This window comes from Ranitomeya variabilis, chromosome 4 (assembly GCF_051348905.1).
Source record: "Ranitomeya variabilis isolate aRanVar5 chromosome 4, aRanVar5.hap1, whole genome shotgun sequence".
Taxonomy (NCBI): Eukaryota; Metazoa; Chordata; class Amphibia; order Anura; family Dendrobatidae; genus Ranitomeya; species Ranitomeya variabilis.
In genome coordinates, this window is record NC_135235.1 from 22,791,406 (window position 1) to 22,808,958 (window position 17,553).

The window sequence follows — 17,553 nt, forward strand, 5'->3', positions numbered from 1 at the left end:
CTATAACATCAAGTGATCAAAAACTGACGAGCTGAATCCTTCTAAGCTCTGTGTAGGAACAGGACATCTCTTTTCCCTCCATGAGTCATCACTGCAAAAGTCTCTTGCCGGGGGAGTAGTTGAAGGGAGGTTTAGGAGAGGATAGGATACGTTTGGGTGCACCTTGTCGTGGTGGGATGGCTATTACTGTACCTACTGCAGAGTATATGCTCTATTTGTTTATATCTTGGGTTTTGTCTGTTAAATGGCCACAATGTGAACATGCTCTTACACATTGCGTGTATACCAACTTGTGCTCCGACTCAATTCTTTAGCTTTACTTGGAGATACGTAATGGCTGCTAGAATGACTATGGAAATGAAGAGGACAGGTTTGCTCACATTCCGGAGAGATTAACGGAGAGAAAAAAATGTCCATATTTCCAAATGCTACAATAACGTTTAGATTGATCACACAGAGTTCAACATTTTTAATATATATAATGTTATGTGTAAGTAGTAACTTATCTCAGTTGTGGTAGTTGTTGCAGGTGTTAATGCATTGATTTTTCCCTCACATAAAATCAGTCACTTCTAGGTCTGGGGTCTTCACATCCACTGAAGTTGATAGATGTAATTATGCCCTGGAAAAAAACACATTGACCAAAGGAATGCACTGATGACGAAGAACAAAATGATGACGCTTACAATAGAAAATGTATAAAAAGTGATATAAGAGAAAAAGGAACAGAGGAAGGAAAGTGACGTCCAGCATCCAAGTGCCGAAAACCCACAGGACACGATCCCCCTGATCAGGTAAATCCATTCATCCAGCACCATGACAACCAGCTCACGCTGAGCCTCCTGGTAAAGTGGTCTCTGACTCCTCCCACATGTGACAGATCACATGACTGTGACATCACCACAGGTCCTGTAAGCACAGTACAGCCATATAGCCAGTGTGCGGCTCTGCAGGCGGGGGAGGTATGTATGTGCATATAATGCTTATTCTGATGGATAATTCTTCGTTTGTTTTTTATTTTTTTCTAATTTGACATTTCCCTTGTGACATAAAATCTACTTACCAATCGTCGCCTTCTCCGGTTATCCGCACCATTCCGGCCTCCTTTTGTAGCACACGACTGGCAGTCTGACGACTCGGGCCACACAGCGTCGCTTTCTCTATGTCATTCTCCGAGAGCCTTGATGTGATTCTCATAGGTTTACATTGAGAAAATTTACAGAGCAGATGCTGTGTGATATGATGGGTAGGTGAAAACTTGCTCAGAATAACCAGGGACGTATGTAGAAATCATGATGCCTCATAGCATAATTCTTAATTGGGCCGCCAGCCAAAGAAAATATTTCTGAGAGCAGGTGGGGTCACAGAAGGGCATACCTCAAAACCTTTAGAAACAGGAAGTGGGACACGTATTATTATGATTATTATTATACAAAAAAAAAACAAAACAAGATCTTGCCACCTGATGAACACGGCGTCTGGCCGTCGAAACGCGCTGTGAAATAATGAAAGTGCCCTTTGAAATCGTGTCCTGAGTGCTCCTTTGACAGTGGTCACTCGCAACTTGTCTCTCCTTCCCTCTCATGAGGGCACACGGCTGGATCTGCAGCGGACCCAACAGCTTTTAAACCATATTACTCCCTGTGGCCTCATCCTCAGCGCTCCCTGGAGACCGCGATCTCATCCTCTCTTACAACATAGTATGAGGTCCTTATAGTGCGTCTACACAGTATGAAGCCCCCAGTCACACACCCCACAGTATACTTCCACCTACACAATGTGTTGGCTCCCACAGTTACCCACCTCCCCCATACCTTTCCATTCACTATGGCGCTGCACTCAGACGCAGATGCTCATACTGAATGGTGGAGTAGAAAGCCTTTGGCTCTTTATTTCACCATTGATTTCAACTGTATCTGAATCCTGAAATTGAAAGTTGAAATTGAGACACCAGGTGATTGGAGGGGCAGTGGTTGCCCTGTATCCTAACTCAAGGCCCCATTGTAACCGCGTCGACTGCTGCTATTAGTGGCATGCCATTGGGAATATCCCATCAAGGGTGTGTGTACATGTGTTTATTTATCACTTTTGTGCCACAATTCCAAAGGTTTGTTAAAAAATTTAAAAAAACACAGTTCAGATTTATGTAACTCATACTTGTCATTTGTCCAAAAACATTAGGCTCCTAGAAAAGTAGGCATATCTCGAGGGTGCTGCAGTAATAACCTGTAGTAAGGCAGCTCTCCTGGCTGTAAATAATGAGAGAAAGGATGCACAGCCTGCATGATGGCTTGGTCTGTGAGGATGGGGTGTATTTATTCAAAAATAAAAAATTGTGGTGCATTTTGCAAGATGCATTTTCCAATCCTCCCAGAGAGCAACTTAGAAAAGTTTGCAATTATGATGTAGCTAAATCATCACGGTTCCTCATTTGAGTCCTTCATGAATCGTTTGTCTTTTTTAATTTTTGCCATTTTTCTTGAGTGAATTCAGCATTTCATGCAGTGATTGTCTATCAATGTATTTAACACCTGTTTTATCGAGTGGCTGAGCCGCCTTCTACAATCTGAAGCTGTGCTGTATTCTTCAGTAGGCTAACCAAATCTTGTAGAATACAGAGCACACTACACCAGGTCTGTATGACCTCATATAAAACCAGCTCACAGGAGTTGGCCTTTACTAAGATATTGAAGATCTATCCTTGCGATAGGTCATTGATAGTGTTGAGCATTCCGATACCGCAAGTATCGGGTATCGGCCGATACTTGCGGTATCGGAATTCCGATACCGGGATTCCGATACTTGCCGCGTATCGGATACCGGAATCGGAAGTTCCAAGATTCAAAATGCAGAAATTCAGCCAATGAGAATGATTCCAAGTGTGGGCACATCCTGTTTAGCATGGAGGGCATGAAACTACTGGCAAGGCTGTGATTGGCTGCTGAAATGATGTCATGATGCAGTTTAAAAGTCGCTGGCGCCATTTTGCGATCACTCTGCTGTGAATTCAGTTAGTGACAGGACGCTGTTTGCTGACTGAGGGACAGTTTAGAGATAGCGATTTGCTTCTTTGTGCTTTCCAAAGGCTAATTTAGCAACCGCTGTGTTCACCTACTATTCACCTTGCTTTTGCCTTGTAGCGCTGTTTTCACAGCGATCTGCAAGGTCTGTGTGTGTGTGTGTGAGTGCAGCCCACTCTCTAGTCTGAGTGCAGCCACATAGGCCATCCATAGCTGGTTGTATTCAGTTCAGGGAGGGTGGTTCATTGCCTCATACTGTTCTTTTTTTTTTTTTTTTTCAAGTAGTGTAGTTTGCTGCTAATTTATTCAAAAAAATCCTATTAGTGTCTTTCCACCCGTCTCCAGCTAATTTGTGGAAAAACACTACATAGGATAACGTAGAGGAGGGTTTTTGGGCCTTGCAGCGCCGTTTACGGCTGTCTGCACGGTCTCCGTGTGATTGCAGCTCGCCCTGTAGTCTGTGAGCAGCCATAGCCTGGTTGTCTCCAGCTCAGGGTTGTTCACTGCGTCATACCGCCAAATCAATTTTCATTTTGTTTTAAGTAGTGCAGGCTGCTGCACATTTTTTCAAAAAATTCCTATTAGTGTCTTTCCACCCGTCTCCAGCTAATTTGTGGAAAAACACTACATAGGATAACGTAGAGGAGGGTTTTTGGGCCTTGCAGCGCCGTTTACGGCTGTCTGCACGGTCTCCGTGTGACTGCAGCTCGCCCTGTAGTCTGTGAGCAGCCATAGCCTGGTTGTCTCCAGCTCAGGGTTCTTCACTGCGTCATACCGCCAAATTAATTTTCATTTTGTTTTAAGTAGTGCAGGCTGCTGCACATTTTTTCCAAAAAATCCTATTAGTGTCTTTCCACCCGTCTCCAGCTAACTTGTGGAAAAACACTACATAGGATAACGTAGAGGAGGGTTTTTGGGCCTTGCAGCGCCGTTTACGTCTGTCTGCATGGTCTCCGTGTGACTGCAGCTCTATCCGTTGTCAGTTCAGCCCCCAAAAAATAAATAAATAATAAAGTTCACCAAACACACCAGTTACACCACTTTACATTTGTGTAGGCCACATTAGCTCATATTAAAGTCTAGTCCACACTTTAGAAAATTAGTGTTTCTTATACCTGTTAGGAGGAGTTGCTCAGGAATAAGCACACAAAGCCGTTAGTACTTTTCTGCTTATCTTTATCAGTCAACCAAGATGAAGAAGGCAGTGAGTAAGGCACGTGGGCGTGGGCGTGGGCGTGGAGCAGGGAGGGGACGTGGGGATTCTGTGCCTGCTGCGGGCACCGGTGACTCATCAGCACCCACTTTCACCAGGCAACAGTCATTCATGCGCAGCTTTGTGTCAGAGCGCCGTACACCGCTGCTGCGTGAAGACCAAATTGAAGCCGTTGTCGGATGGATGGCAGCTAATGCATCAACTTCAATTAGTGCCACATCCTCTCAGACACAGAGCACTGGAGAGCAGCCATCTATCTCTTCACCACCTGCCAAATTGCCCAGGCAGACAGAGAGCCCAGGACAGGAGCCGTCTCTACTTCTGTTCTCTGAATCTCTTGGCTTGGAAACAGGGGGCCAGCCAAGCAGCATTGGAGAAATGGAAGAAGAGGCAGGGTGCAGTGATGCCCAACAGCTTTTTCTCTCTTCCTCTGAAGAGGCGGGTGGCCAGTGGCTCCGGTCACCACATCGCAGGCCGCATCAGCTGATGATGACACTCAGGTGCCACTTACTGGTGCGTGCTCTGCTGCTGAGACTACCCAGGAGGAGCAGTTGGGGGCAGAGGGTAGTGTAGATGATGAGGTCCTTGACCCATCTTGGCGTGAGGGACAGGAAGGTGGTGGGAGCAGCTCTGAGGAAGAGATTCCCCGTACGGCCCAGAGAGGGAGGGGGAAGACTGCGGATCCTGCAGCCTCCGCTTTGGCACCCGTTAGGAGCATGTCTCTTCCAAAAGCCAAAAAGGGCGCTCCCAAGACTTGCAGTGCCTGGTCCTTTTTTGACACAGTTGCAGATGACATTTGCTACGTCAGATGCAAGGTGTGTCATCAAAAAGTCAAAAGAGGTCGAAATGTCAGCAACCTCAATACCTCCAACATGTGGAAACATGTGCGCAACAGGCACCCGGCGGAGTTAGAAAAACACACTGAAGAGCTAGGCCAACCAACAGCGGCAGCTACCACCTCTTCAGCTCGTGTTGCCTCTTCCTCTAGCTCACACGCAGCTGGTTCGGCTTCCTCCCAGGATCGCCGTGGAAGAACCTCTGGCCCTGTTGTCCAGAGACCCGCTGTAATTCCACCCGCAGCACCACTTTCCCAGTCATCCACACACTCCCAGCCCAGTCTACAGCCATCGGTAGTACAGGCATGGGAGAAAAGGCGGCCTTTCTCGTCAAACCACCCACGAGCACAGGCTCTGACTGCAGGCATTGCCAAACTTCTGTCACTGGAAATGCTGTCATTCAGGCTGGTGGAGACTGACAGCTTCCGTGACTTGATGTCATTGGCAGTCCCACAGTACAATGTGCCCAGCCGCTTTTACTTCAGCAGGCAAGCCGTCCCTGCCCTGCACAAGCATGTGGAGGGACACATAAAACACGCGCTACTGAACGCCGTCAGTAGCAAGGTCCACCTCACCACCGATGCGTGGACCAGTCAACATGGACGGGCGATACCTTTCCCTCACTGCCCATTGGGTTAATGTCGTTGAGCCGGGTACAGACCGTGCGAGTGGCGCAGGACGTGTCCTGCCCACTCCAAGGATTGCAGGAATCCATTCTGTACGCATTGACTCCTCCTCTTACACCAGTTCCTCAGAATCATCGCTGCAGGAGCCGTCACAGTCCACCTCCACATGGACCCATGATGAACGTGTACCTGTTACGACCGACATGAGCACAGCCGTGGCCAAACGTCAACAGGCCGTCTTGAAATTAATTTTTTTGGGGAATCGTAGCCACACAGCGCAGGAGCTCTGGAATGCCATCAAGCAGGAGAGCGATGTGTGGTTTGTGCCAGCGAATCTCCAGCCAGGCATGGTAGTGTGTGATAATGGCCGAAATCTGGTGGCAGCTCTGGGCCTCGGCAACCTCACTCACATCCCATGTCTGGCACATGTGCTCAATTTGGTCGTGCAGAGCTTTTTGAGGGACTATCCGGATCTTGATGCACTGCTGCACAAGGTCCGCCTAGAGTGTGCTCACTTGCGGCGTTCCAGCACGGCAAAAGCACGCATTGCGGCTCTGCAGCGCCGACACCGCCTGCCGGAACATCGCATCATATGTGACCTACCTACCAGGTGGAATTCCACGTTACATATGTTGGAGCGGTTGTGTGAGCAGCAGCAAGCTGTAATGGAGTACCAGCTGCTTCAGGCGCAAAGAAGTCGCACTCAGCGCCGTACAGACTTCACAACCACAGAGTGGGCCACTATGAATGACGTCTGCCAGGTTTTGCGTCCCTTTGATTATTCCACGCGGATGGCGAGTGCAGATGATGCACCTAGTCAGCATGACTGTCCCCCTTATCTGCCTGCTTGAAAAATCACTGCAAGCGCTAAGGGATGATGTTGTGGAAGAGGTGGAGGATGAGGATTCACCATTTCCATCATCTACTGGACAGTCAGCGCCACGTGGTTCCTCACAAACGCGTAGGCAGGGGACAGTTTGTGAGGAGGATGAGGAGGAGTCAATGGAGGAGGAAGACATCCGTCCAGAGGAGGGAGTTACCGAATTGTCCAGCACTCAGTGTGTACAGCGAGGGTGGGGTGATGACGAGCGGGCAGAGATCACGCCTCCAGCAGGGGACAGCGTTTCTTGGGCAGTTGGCAGTCTGCAGCACATGGTGGATTACATGCTGCAGTGCCTGAGAAACGACCGCCGCATCGCCCACATTCTCAACATGTCTGATTATTGGGTGTTCACCCTCCTCGATCCTCGCTACCGGGACAACGTAGAAAGCCTCATCACACCGTTGAACCGGGAGCGAAAAATGCGGGAGTACCAAGACACACTGGTCAATTCCATCATCTTCTCCATTCCAACTGAGAGAAGTGCTGCTAGTGCATTCCAAAGCAGCTCAGTGCGTCCAGGCAGTGGTGGAGGCTCTGCACAAAGAGGGAGCAGAAGCAGTGCCTCTGCCCAAGGCAAGACCAGTATGGCCCAACTGAGGCACAGTTTTCTGTGCCCCCCACAAAAGTCTACACCATCACAGACGGCTCCAGTCAGCAGGAGGCAACGGTTCCGTCAGATGGTGACAGACTACATGTCTTGCCCTCTTGCTGTACTCCCAGACGGCTCTTCCCCTTTCAAGTTTTGGGTCTCAAAGCTGGATACATGGCCAGAGCTAAGCCAGTATGCATTGGAGGTGCTGTCTTGCCCTGCGGCCAGTGTATTATCGGAACGTGTCTTTAGTGCTGCAGGTGGTGTACTAACTGACCGTCGCATGCGACTATCCTCCGATAACGTTGACCGGCTTACTTTCCTGAAAATGAACAAGGCCTGGATCTCGCAGGAATTTGCCACTCCTCCTCCTGATTAAATAATTAGGTCACTGTATACGTTATCCAGGTCTCCTGTTGTGTTCATCTTTCTACCACCTGAACTTAAATTCCTGGGCTCCAACACCGCCAGTTGAGGCTCAGAAGTGCCGTCTGCACAGTCAAAACATACGACCCAGTGTTCTTGGGTTTCAGTAACGTCAGCTGATCCCCAGCTGTGTAGCTGGCAATGTGTCCTGCGACCGCCACGCTGACACAACAACTGAAATGTAAGGGAATCTGTCCCCCCCCCCCCCAAGGCGTTTGTTACTGAAAGATCCTCCTTGTGCAGCAGTAATGCTGCACAAGGAAAAGGTAGCTATTTTGGTTTAGCTCCTTGCACACGCAGAACTTAACACTTATAAAATGTGTCCACTGATACCGTAAAACCGTCCCGGAGGTGGGACTTTCCTTCGTAATATGACGCAGCACAGCCGTCATTCCTCCCCCCCGGCGCCGCGCCCCGGCTCCTCAGCGTTGTTTGATTCCGTCCCGGAGCCTGCGCTGTTATGTTATCCCGTGGCCAGGCACACTTAGCGCTGCCCGTCTTCTGGCATCATTTGGTGTCAGGATGGCTGCGCCTGTGCGGCCGCGCTGGCCGAGGGCCCGCCTCGCAGTGTCTTCTGATTTAATCCCACTGGGGGCCTGGGATCCATGGACATGCGCAGTGCATATCTGAACCTCCACCTCTCACTCATCTCCCTACGGCTTCTTCAGACTGTTCGGTGTCAGCTGGTCCCTAATAGCATGCCACGGCCGTGACACCGCACAGTCTTAAGAAGCCGTAGGGAGGGGAGTGAGAGGCGAGGATATGCACTGCGCATGGCCATGGATCCCAGGCCCACAGTGGGATAAAATCAGAAGACACTGCGAGGCGGGCTCTCGGCCAGCGCGGCCGCACAGGCGCAGCCAGCCTGACACCAAATGATGTCAGAAGATGGGCAGCGCTAAGTGTGCCTGGCCAAGGGATAACATAACAGCGCAGGCTCCGGGACGGAATCAAACTACGCTGAGGAGCCGGGGCGCGGCGCCCGGGGGGGAGGAATGACGGCTGTGCTGCGTCATATTACGAAGGAAAGTCCCACCTCCGGGACGGTTTCACGGTTTCAGGGGACACATTTTATAAGTGTTTAGTTCTGTGTTTGCAAGGAGCATGATGAAAAGAGCCACCTTTTCCTTTTGCATCTTTTGTGCTGCACAAGCTGGCTCTTTCAGCTACAAACGCCTTGGGGGGGGGTTAAAGGTTCCCTTTCGACTTTCTCAGGCTTCGGCCTACATTGTGTTCCTCTGCTTTTCCACCTGTCCCTGGGCTCCAACACCGCTAGTTGTTGCCTGGTAGTGCTGTACGCACAGTCAACAGTCCCTCCTCTGTTATTGGGGTTCAGTAACGTCAGCTGTTCCCCTGCTGTGTGTGTGGCAATCCCTCCTACCTCCTCCACCTCCTCCTCCTCCACCTGTCCCTGGGCTCCAACACCGCTAGTTGTTGCCTGGTAGTGCTGTACGCACAGTCCCAACAGTCCCTCCTCTGTTATTGGGGTTCAGTAACGTCAGCTGTTCCCCTGCTGTGTGTGTGGCAATCCCTCCTACCTCCTCCACCTCCTCCTCCTCCACCTGTCCCTGGGCTCCAACACCGCTAGTTGTTGCCTGGTAGTGCTATACGCACAGTCCCAACAGTCCCTCCTCTGTTATTGGGGTTCAGTAACGTCAGCTGTTCCCCTGCTGTGTGTGTGGCAATCCCTCCTACCTCCTCCACCTCCTCCTCCTCCACCTGTCCCTGGGCTCCAACACCGCTAGTTGTTGCCTGGTAGTGCTGTACGCACAGTCCCAACAGTCCCTCCTCTGTTATTGGGGTTCAGTAACGTCAGCTGTTCCCCTGCTGTGTGTGTGGCAATCCCTCCTACCTCCTCCACCTCCTCCTCCTCCACCTGTCCCTGGGCTCCAACACCGCTAGTTGTTGCCTGGTAGTGCTGTACGCACAGTCCCAACAGTCCCTCCTCTGTTATTGGGGTTCAGTAACGTCAGCTGTTCCCCTGCTGTGTGTGTTGCAATCCCTCCTACCTCCTCCACCTCCTCCTCCTCCACCTGTCCCTGGGCTCCAACACCGCTAGTTGTTGCCTGGTAGTGCTATACGCACAGTCCCAACAGTCCCTCCTCTGTTATTGGGGTTCAGTAACGTCAGCTGTTCCCCTGCTGTGTGTGTGGCAATCCCTCCTACCTCCTCCACCTCCTCCTCCTCCACCTGTCCCTGGGCTCCAACACCGCTAGTTGTTGCCTGGTAGTGCTGTACGCACAGTCCCAACAGTCCCTCCTCTGTTATTGGGGTTCAGTAACGTCAGCTGTTCCCCTGCTGTGTGTGTGGCAATCCCTCCTACCTCCTCCACCTCCTCCTCCTCCACCTGTCCCTGGGCTCCAACACCGCTAGTTGTTGCCTGGTAGTGCTGTACGCACAGTCCCAACAGTCCCTCCTCTGTTATTGGGGTTCAGTAACGTCAGCTGTTCCCCTGCTGTGTGTGGCAATCTCTCCTACCTCCTCCACCTCCTCCTCCTCCACCTGTCCCTGGGCTCCAACACCGCTAGTTGTTGCCTGGTAGTGCTGTACGCACAGTTCCAACAGTCCCTCCTCTGTTATTGGGGTTCAGTAACGTCAGCTGTTCCCCTGCTGTGTGTGTGGCAATCCCTCCTATCTCCTCCACCTCCTCCTCCTCCACCTGTCCCTGGGCTCCAACACCGCTAGTTGTTGCCTGGTAGTGCTGTACGCACAGTCCCAACAGTCCCTCCTGTTATTGGGGTTCAGTAACGTCAGCTGTTCCCCTGCTGTGTGTGTGGCAATCCCTCCTATCTCCTCCACCTCCTCCTCCTCCTCCTGTCCCTGGGCTCCAACACCGCTAGTTGCTGTCCAGAAGTGCTGTACGCACAGTCAACAGTCACTCCTCTGTTATTGGGGTTCAGTAACGTCAGCTGTTCCTCTGCTGTGTGTGTGGCAATCCCTCCTATCTCCTCCACCTCCTCCTCCTCCACCTGTCCCTGGGCTCCAACACCGCTAGTTGTTGCCTGGTAGTGCTGTACGCACAGTCCCAACAGTCCCTCCTCTGTTATTGGGGTTCAGTAACGTCAGCTGTTCCCCTGCTGTGTGTGTGGCAATCCCTCCTATCTCCTCCACCACCTCCTCCTCCACCTGTCCCTGGGCTCCAACACCGCTAGTTGTTGCCTGGTAGTGCTGTACGCACAGTCCCAACAGTCCCTCCTCTGTTATTGGGGTTCAGTAACGTCAGCTGTTCCCCTGCTGTGTGTGTGGCAATCCCTCCTATCTCCTCCACCACCTCCTCCTCCTCCTGTCCCTGGGCTCCAACACCGCTAGTTGCTGTCCAGATGTGCTGTACGCACAGTCAACAGTCACTCCTCTGTTATTGGGGTTCAGTAACGTCAGCTGTTCCCCTGCTGTGTGTGTGGCAATCCCTCCTATCTCCTCCACCTCCTCCTCCTCCACCTGTCCCTGGGCTCCAACACCGCTAGTTGTTGCCTGGTAGTGCTGTACGCACAGTCCCAACAGTCCCTCCTCTGTTATTGGGGTTCAGTAACGTCAGCTGTTCCCCTGCTGTGTGTGTGGCAATCCCTCCTATCTCCTCCACCTCCTCCTCCTCCACCTGTCCCTGGGCTCCAACACCGCTAGTTGTTGCCTGGTAGTGCTGTACGCACAGTCCCAACAGTCCCTCCTCTGTTATTGGGGTTCAGTAACGTCAGCTGTTCCCCTGCTGTGTGTGTGGCAATCCCTCCTATCTCCTCCACCTCCTCCTCCTCCTCCTGTCCCTGGGCTCCAACACCGCTAGTTGCTGTCCAGAAGTGCTGTACGCACAGTCCCAACAGTCCCTCCTCTGTTATTGGGGTTCAGTAACGTCAGCTGTTCCCCTGCTGTGTGTGTGGCAATCCCTCCTATCTCCTCCACCTCCTCCTCCTCCTCCTGTCCCTGGGCTCCAACACCGCTAGTTGCTGTCCAGAAGTGCTGTACGCACAGTCAACAGTCACTCCTCTGTTATTGGGGTTCAGTAACGTCAGCTGTTCCCCTGCTGTGTGTGTGGCAATCCCTCCTATCTCCTCCACCTCCTCCTCCTCCACCTGTCCCTGGGCTCCAACACCGCTAGTTGTTGCCTGGTAGTGCTGTACGCACAGTCCCAACAATCCCTCCTCTGTTATTGGGGTTCAGTAACGTCAGCTGTTCCCCTGCTGTGTGTGTGGCAATCCCTCCTATCTCCTCCACCTCCTCCTCCTCCACCTGTCCCTGGGCTCCAACACCGCTAGTTGTTGCCTGGTAGTGCTGTACGCACAGTCCCAACAGTCCCTCCTCTGTTATTGGGGTTCAGTAACGTCAGCTGTTCCCCTGCTGTGTGTGTGGCAATCCCTCCTATCTCCTCCACCTCCTCCTCCTCCTCCTGTCCCTGGGCTCCAACACCGCTAGTTGCTGTCCAGAAGTGCTGTACGCACAGTCAACAGTCCCTCCTCTGTTATTGGGGTTCAGTAACGTCAGCTGTTCCCCTGCTGTGTGTGTGGCAATCCCTCCTACCTCCTCCACCTCCTCCTCCTCCACCTGTCCCTGGGCTCCAACACCGCTAGTTGTTGCCTGGTAGTGCTGTACGCACAGTCCCAACAGTCCCTCCTCTGTTATTGGGGTTCAGTAACGTCAGCTGTTCCCCTGCTGTGTGTGTGGCAATCCCTCCTATCTCCTCCACCTCCTCCTCCTCCACCTGTCCCTGGGCTCCAACACCGCTAGTTGTTGCCTGGTAGTGCTGTACGCACAGTCAACAGTCCCTCCTCTGTTATTGGGGTTCAGTAACGTCAGCTGTTCCCCTGCTGTGTATACGGCAACGTGTACTGCGACCGCCACGCAGGCACAGCAAGTTAAATTTAAGGGAACCTGTCCCCCCCCCCCAGGCGTTTGTTACTGAAGGAGCCACCTTGTGCAGCAGTAATGATGCAAAGGGAAAAAGTGCCTCTTTTCGTGGTGCTCCTTGCACATGCTGAACCTAACACTTATGAAAAGTGTCCCCTCCTACCGTGATACCGTCCGGTATTTGGAACTTTCCTTTGTGATGTGACGCAGCACAGCCGTCATTCTTACCCCCTTGGCGCCGTGCGCCGCCTCCTCAGCGTTGTTTGAATCAGTCCCGGAGCCTGCGCTGTTAGGTTAGCCCTTGGCCATGCACACATTTTGCGCTGCCCGTCTTCTGACATCATTTGGTGTCAGGCTGGCTGCGCCTGTGCGGCCGCGCTGGCCGAGATCCCGCCTCGTACTGTCTTCTGATTTCATCCCACTGGGGGCCTGAGATCCATGGACATGCGCAGTGCATATCTGAACCTCCACCTCTCACTCATCTCCCTACGGCTTCTTCAAACTGTGCGGTGTCAGCTGGTCCCTAATAGCATGCCACGGCCGTGACACCGCACAGTCTGAAGAAGCCGTAGGGAGGGGAGTGAGAGGCGAGGATATGCACTGCGCATGGCCACGGATCTCAGGCCCCCAGTGGGATGAAATCAGAAGACAGTACGAGGCGGGATCTCGGCCAGCGCGGCCGCACAGGCGCAGCCAGCCTGACACCAAATGATGTCAGAAGACGGGCAGCGCAAAATGTGTGCATGGCCAAGGGCTAACCTAACAGCGCAGGCTCCGGGACTGATTCAAACAACGCTGAGGAGGCGGCGCACGGCGCCAAGGGGGTAAGAATGACGGCTGTGCTGCGTCACATCACAAAGGAAAGTTCCACCTACCGGACGGTATCACGGTAGGAGGGGACACTTTTCATAAGTGTTAGGTTCAGCATGTGCAAGGACCATAATTAAAAGAGCTAAGTTTACCTTTTCCAGCATTAGTGCTGTACACGATGGCTCTTTCAGCTACAAACGCCTGGGGGGGGTTAAAGTTTCCCTTTCAACTTGCTCCAGTGCAGGCTTCGGCCTACACTCTGCTCCCTCTCCTCATCCTGCTGACCCTGGGCTCCAACACCGCCAGTTAGGGCCCGGTACTGCTAGCTGCACAGAGAAAAACACCAGCCAATGTGTCAGTGGGGTTCAGCACCGCCAGCTGTTCCCCTGCTGTGTAGCCGGCATCGTGTCCTGCAAAAGCCACGCAGACACAAGAACTGAAATTGAAGGAAACCTGTCCCCCCTCCCCCAGGTGTTTCTACGTTTTACAGCCACCTTGTACGACAGTAATGCTGCATGTGTGCAAGGTGGCTCAGAAACTTAGTCTCCTTGCCCATGGGGAACTGAACACGTCTAAAATGAGTCCTCTGCGACCATTAAAACGTCCCTCAGGTGTGATTTTCCTTTGTATTGACACGCAACAAGCTCCTTGGTAGCGCTGCCCGTCTTCTGGCATCATTGTTTGGCTGCCTGCGCCTCTGCGGCCGCCTTGCCCCACACAACGCCCCTCGGTGTCTTATTTATTTGGACTGCGAGGGTGTGATTGATGGGCATGAACGGTGCATTTCTTCGCCTGTTCCTCATCTCCTTCCGCCTTCTTCGGACTGTGCGTCTTCATGGCCGTGGCATGCGATAAGGGATCAGCTGACGCCGCATAGTCTGAAGCGGGTGTAAGAAACCAAGCGAGAGGCGAACATATGTACTGCACCAGGCCATGAATCCCAGCCCCGCAGTGTTTTAACAATGTTAAGACACTGCGGGGCTGGGATTCATGGTCATCGCAAACCGCACCGGCCGACATTACATGATGTCAGAGGATGGGCAGCGCTAACAGCGCAAGGCCAAGGGATAACACGACAGCGCAGACTCCTGTGCAACAAATAACGATGCTCAGGAGGCCGCGCCAAGCACCAAGGTGGCATTTTTGCCAGCTGTACTGCGTCTCTTTACGAAGGGAACTCACGCCTCAAAATCAGTTTGACTGTGTAAGGGCCTAAATGTTATACGTGTTCCTTTCAGCGTGTGCAAGGAGCAAAATTAAAAGAGCAACCTTTGACTTGTGCAGCATTACTGCTGCATAAGCTGTGGCTCTTCTACTTTGTAACACCTGAGTGGGGGTTAAAGGTTTACTTTAAAATTGGTTCAATTAGGCTTCGGCCTACAATCTGCTCCCCCTGCAGAGCCCTGGCTCCAACACCGCCAGTTGGGGCCCGGTACTGCTAGCTGCACAGAGAAAAACACCAGCCAATGTGTCAGTGGGGTCCAGCACCGCCAGCTGTTCCCCTGCTGTGTAGCCGGCAACGTGTCCTGCAAAAGCCACGCAGACACAAGAACTGAAATTGAAGGGAACCTGTCCCCCCTCCCCCAGGCGTTTGTACGTTTTACAGCCACCTCGTACAGCGGTAATGCTGCATGTGTGCAAGGTGGCTCAGAAACGTATTCTCCTCGCACATGTGGAACTGAAAACACGTCTGAAATGTGTCCTCTGTGTGACCATTTAACCGTCCCGGTGGTGTGACTTTCCTTTGTAATGACACGCTGCAACCCCCTTGGTAGCGCTGCCCGTCTTCTGGCATCATTCTTTGGCTGCCTGCGCCTCTGCGGCCGCCCTGACCCACACAACGCACCTTGGTGTCTTATTTATTGGGACTGCGAGGGTGTGATTGATGGGCATGAGCAGTGCATATCTTCGCCTGTTGTCACTCATCTCCTTCCGCCTTCTTCAGACTGTGCGGCTTCATGGCCGCGGCATGCGATAAGGGATCAGCTGACGCCGCACAGTCTGAAGCGGGTGTAAGGACCCGAGTGCAAGAGGCGAACATATGTGCTGCGCCAGGCCATGAATCCCAGCCCCGCAGTGTTTTAACAATGTTAAGACACTGCGGGGCTGGGATTCATGGTCATCGCGAACCGCACCGGCCGACATTAAATGAGGTCAGAAGATGGGCAGCGCTAACAGCGCTAGGCCGGGGGATAACACGACAGCGCAGACTCCTGTACAGCAAATAACAACGCTCAGGAGGCTGCACCCAGCACCAAGGTGGGATTCTTGACATCTGTGCTGCGTCTCATTACAAAGGGAACTCGCGCCTCCAACACAGTTTGACTGTATAAAGGGCTAAATGTTATACGTGTTTCATTCGGCGTGTGCAAGGAGCAAAATTAAAAGAGCAACCTTTGACTTGTGCGGCACTACTGCTGCATAAGCTGTGGCTCTTCTAGTTTGTAACCCCTGAGGGGGGGTTAAAGGTTACCTTTGAAATCGGTTCAATTAGGCTTCGGCCTACACTCTGCTCCACCGGCAGAGCCCGGGCTCCAACAACGCTAGTTGCTGTCCGGAAGTGCTGGCTGCACAGAGCCAAACACCTCGCCAATGTGTCAGTGGGGTTCAGCACCGCCAGCTGTTCCCCTGCTGTGTAGCCGGCAACGTGTCCTGCGACCGCCACGCAGGCACAACAGACCCAAAGCTGCCGCCACTGCAGGCTTCGGCCTACACTCCCCTCCCCCTTGCTCCTCCTCCTGCTCCTCCTCCTGCTGACCCCGGGCTCTAACACCGCCAGTTGGGGCCCGGTACTGCTAGCTGCACAGAGAAAAACACCAGCCAATGTGTCAGTGGGGTTCAGCACCGCCAGCTGTTCCCCTGCTGTGCAGCCGGCATCGTGTCCTGCAAAAGCCACGCAGACACTTGCTCTTGTACCTTCTGCTCCCCATCCTGGTTCCAGTACTGTCAGCTGGTTCTGGGCAGAGCCTTTGGCTTAGGTGCCTCCCTCTGGGTATCCGAGTTCCACCAACGTCAGGTGGTCCTTGGTAGTGCCTTCAGGCACGGGTACCTCCTGCTTAGTAACCGGGTTCCAGTAACGTCAGCTGGTCCTCGGTAGTTCCATTGGCTCTTGGACCTTCGGCTACCCATCCGGGTTCCAGCACTGTCAGCTGGTTCTCGGCAGTGTCTTTTGCTCTTGTACCTTCTGCTCCCCATCCTGGTTCCAGTACCGTCAGCTGGTTCCGGGCAGAGCCTTTGGCTTAGGTGCCTCCCTCTGGGTATCCGAGTTCCACCAACGTCAGGTGGTCCTTGGTAGTGCTTTCAGGCACGGGTACCTCCTGCTTAGTAACCGGGTTCCAGTAACGTCAGCTGGTCCTCGGTAGTTCCATTGGCTCTTGGACCTTCGGGTAGCCATCCGAGTTCCAGTTCCATCAGCTGGTTCTCGGCATTTTCTCAGCCTTCTTGTACCTTCTGCTACATTTCCAAGTTCAAGAGACTAAACACGATGACCCGGAAGACCACCCCTAAGATGACGACGACACCAGAGACGACAACCACCGTGATGACGACGACCCTGGAGACGATGACCCTGAAGACCACCCCGATGACGACGACCCCGGAGACGACGACCCTGGAGACGACGACGACCTGGAAGACCGAGAAGCAGAAGAACAAGAGGCTGCAGAACAAAGAGCAGAAGAACATTAAGCATAACACTAAATATCAGAGCAAAAAATATTATCTAAATTATAAGCAGAAGAAGACTAAGCAGTGTATGGGGGTGAGTCCGTTCCTCCTCGTGGTGCCCCTGGATAAAGCCTGATGCTGCAGGCCAAACTGAACGCGGACAAATGTAACTCTTTTGTGACAGGCAGAACGGAAGGTGTAATCTTCAAACTTTTATAGATAACAACTACGGGAATGCCTGTCACAAATAAGAATATGATGAAGAAGTAGAATATGATGAAGATAATAGTAAAATAAAAAGAATATGAACAATGTAACCAAAAAAATAATAGGTAGAAGATGAAGAAGAAGATGAATAAGGTGAAGAAGTTGATGTCAAAGAAGCTGATGATGAGGATAATGAAGAAGAAAGTGTGGGAGAAGTAAAAAAGAAGGTGAAGGGCGTGGAAGTAGTGAAACATCAATATCTGACAAAATAAAAAAAAAATTAACATAGTCAAAATCTTTCTACCGCCGAACGTCATAAAAAAAAAAAAAATCCTGCTATTCTATTACATTGGGCTAAACCTCTGTGCCTTTAATGTCTCCGCCACGTCCCCCAATACATCCTACATTATTCTTAGTTGTTTTCCTTCATGTAGAATGAAC

General features: G+C 52.1%; 1 protein-coding gene across 1 annotated transcript in view; it reads left to right on the top strand.

The window, feature by feature from the left end:
- The window catches only part of LOC143767543 (uncharacterized), a 45,759-nt gene that overhangs the window by 22,174 nt on the left and 6,032 nt on the right, over nucleotides 1-17,553 (top strand). The window contains exon 8 of the mRNA XM_077255955.1: nucleotides 813-962. Coding sequence (XP_077112070.1) covers nucleotides 813-962 — 150 coding nt within the window. The remainder of the gene's footprint in view (nucleotides 1-812; nucleotides 963-17,553) is intronic.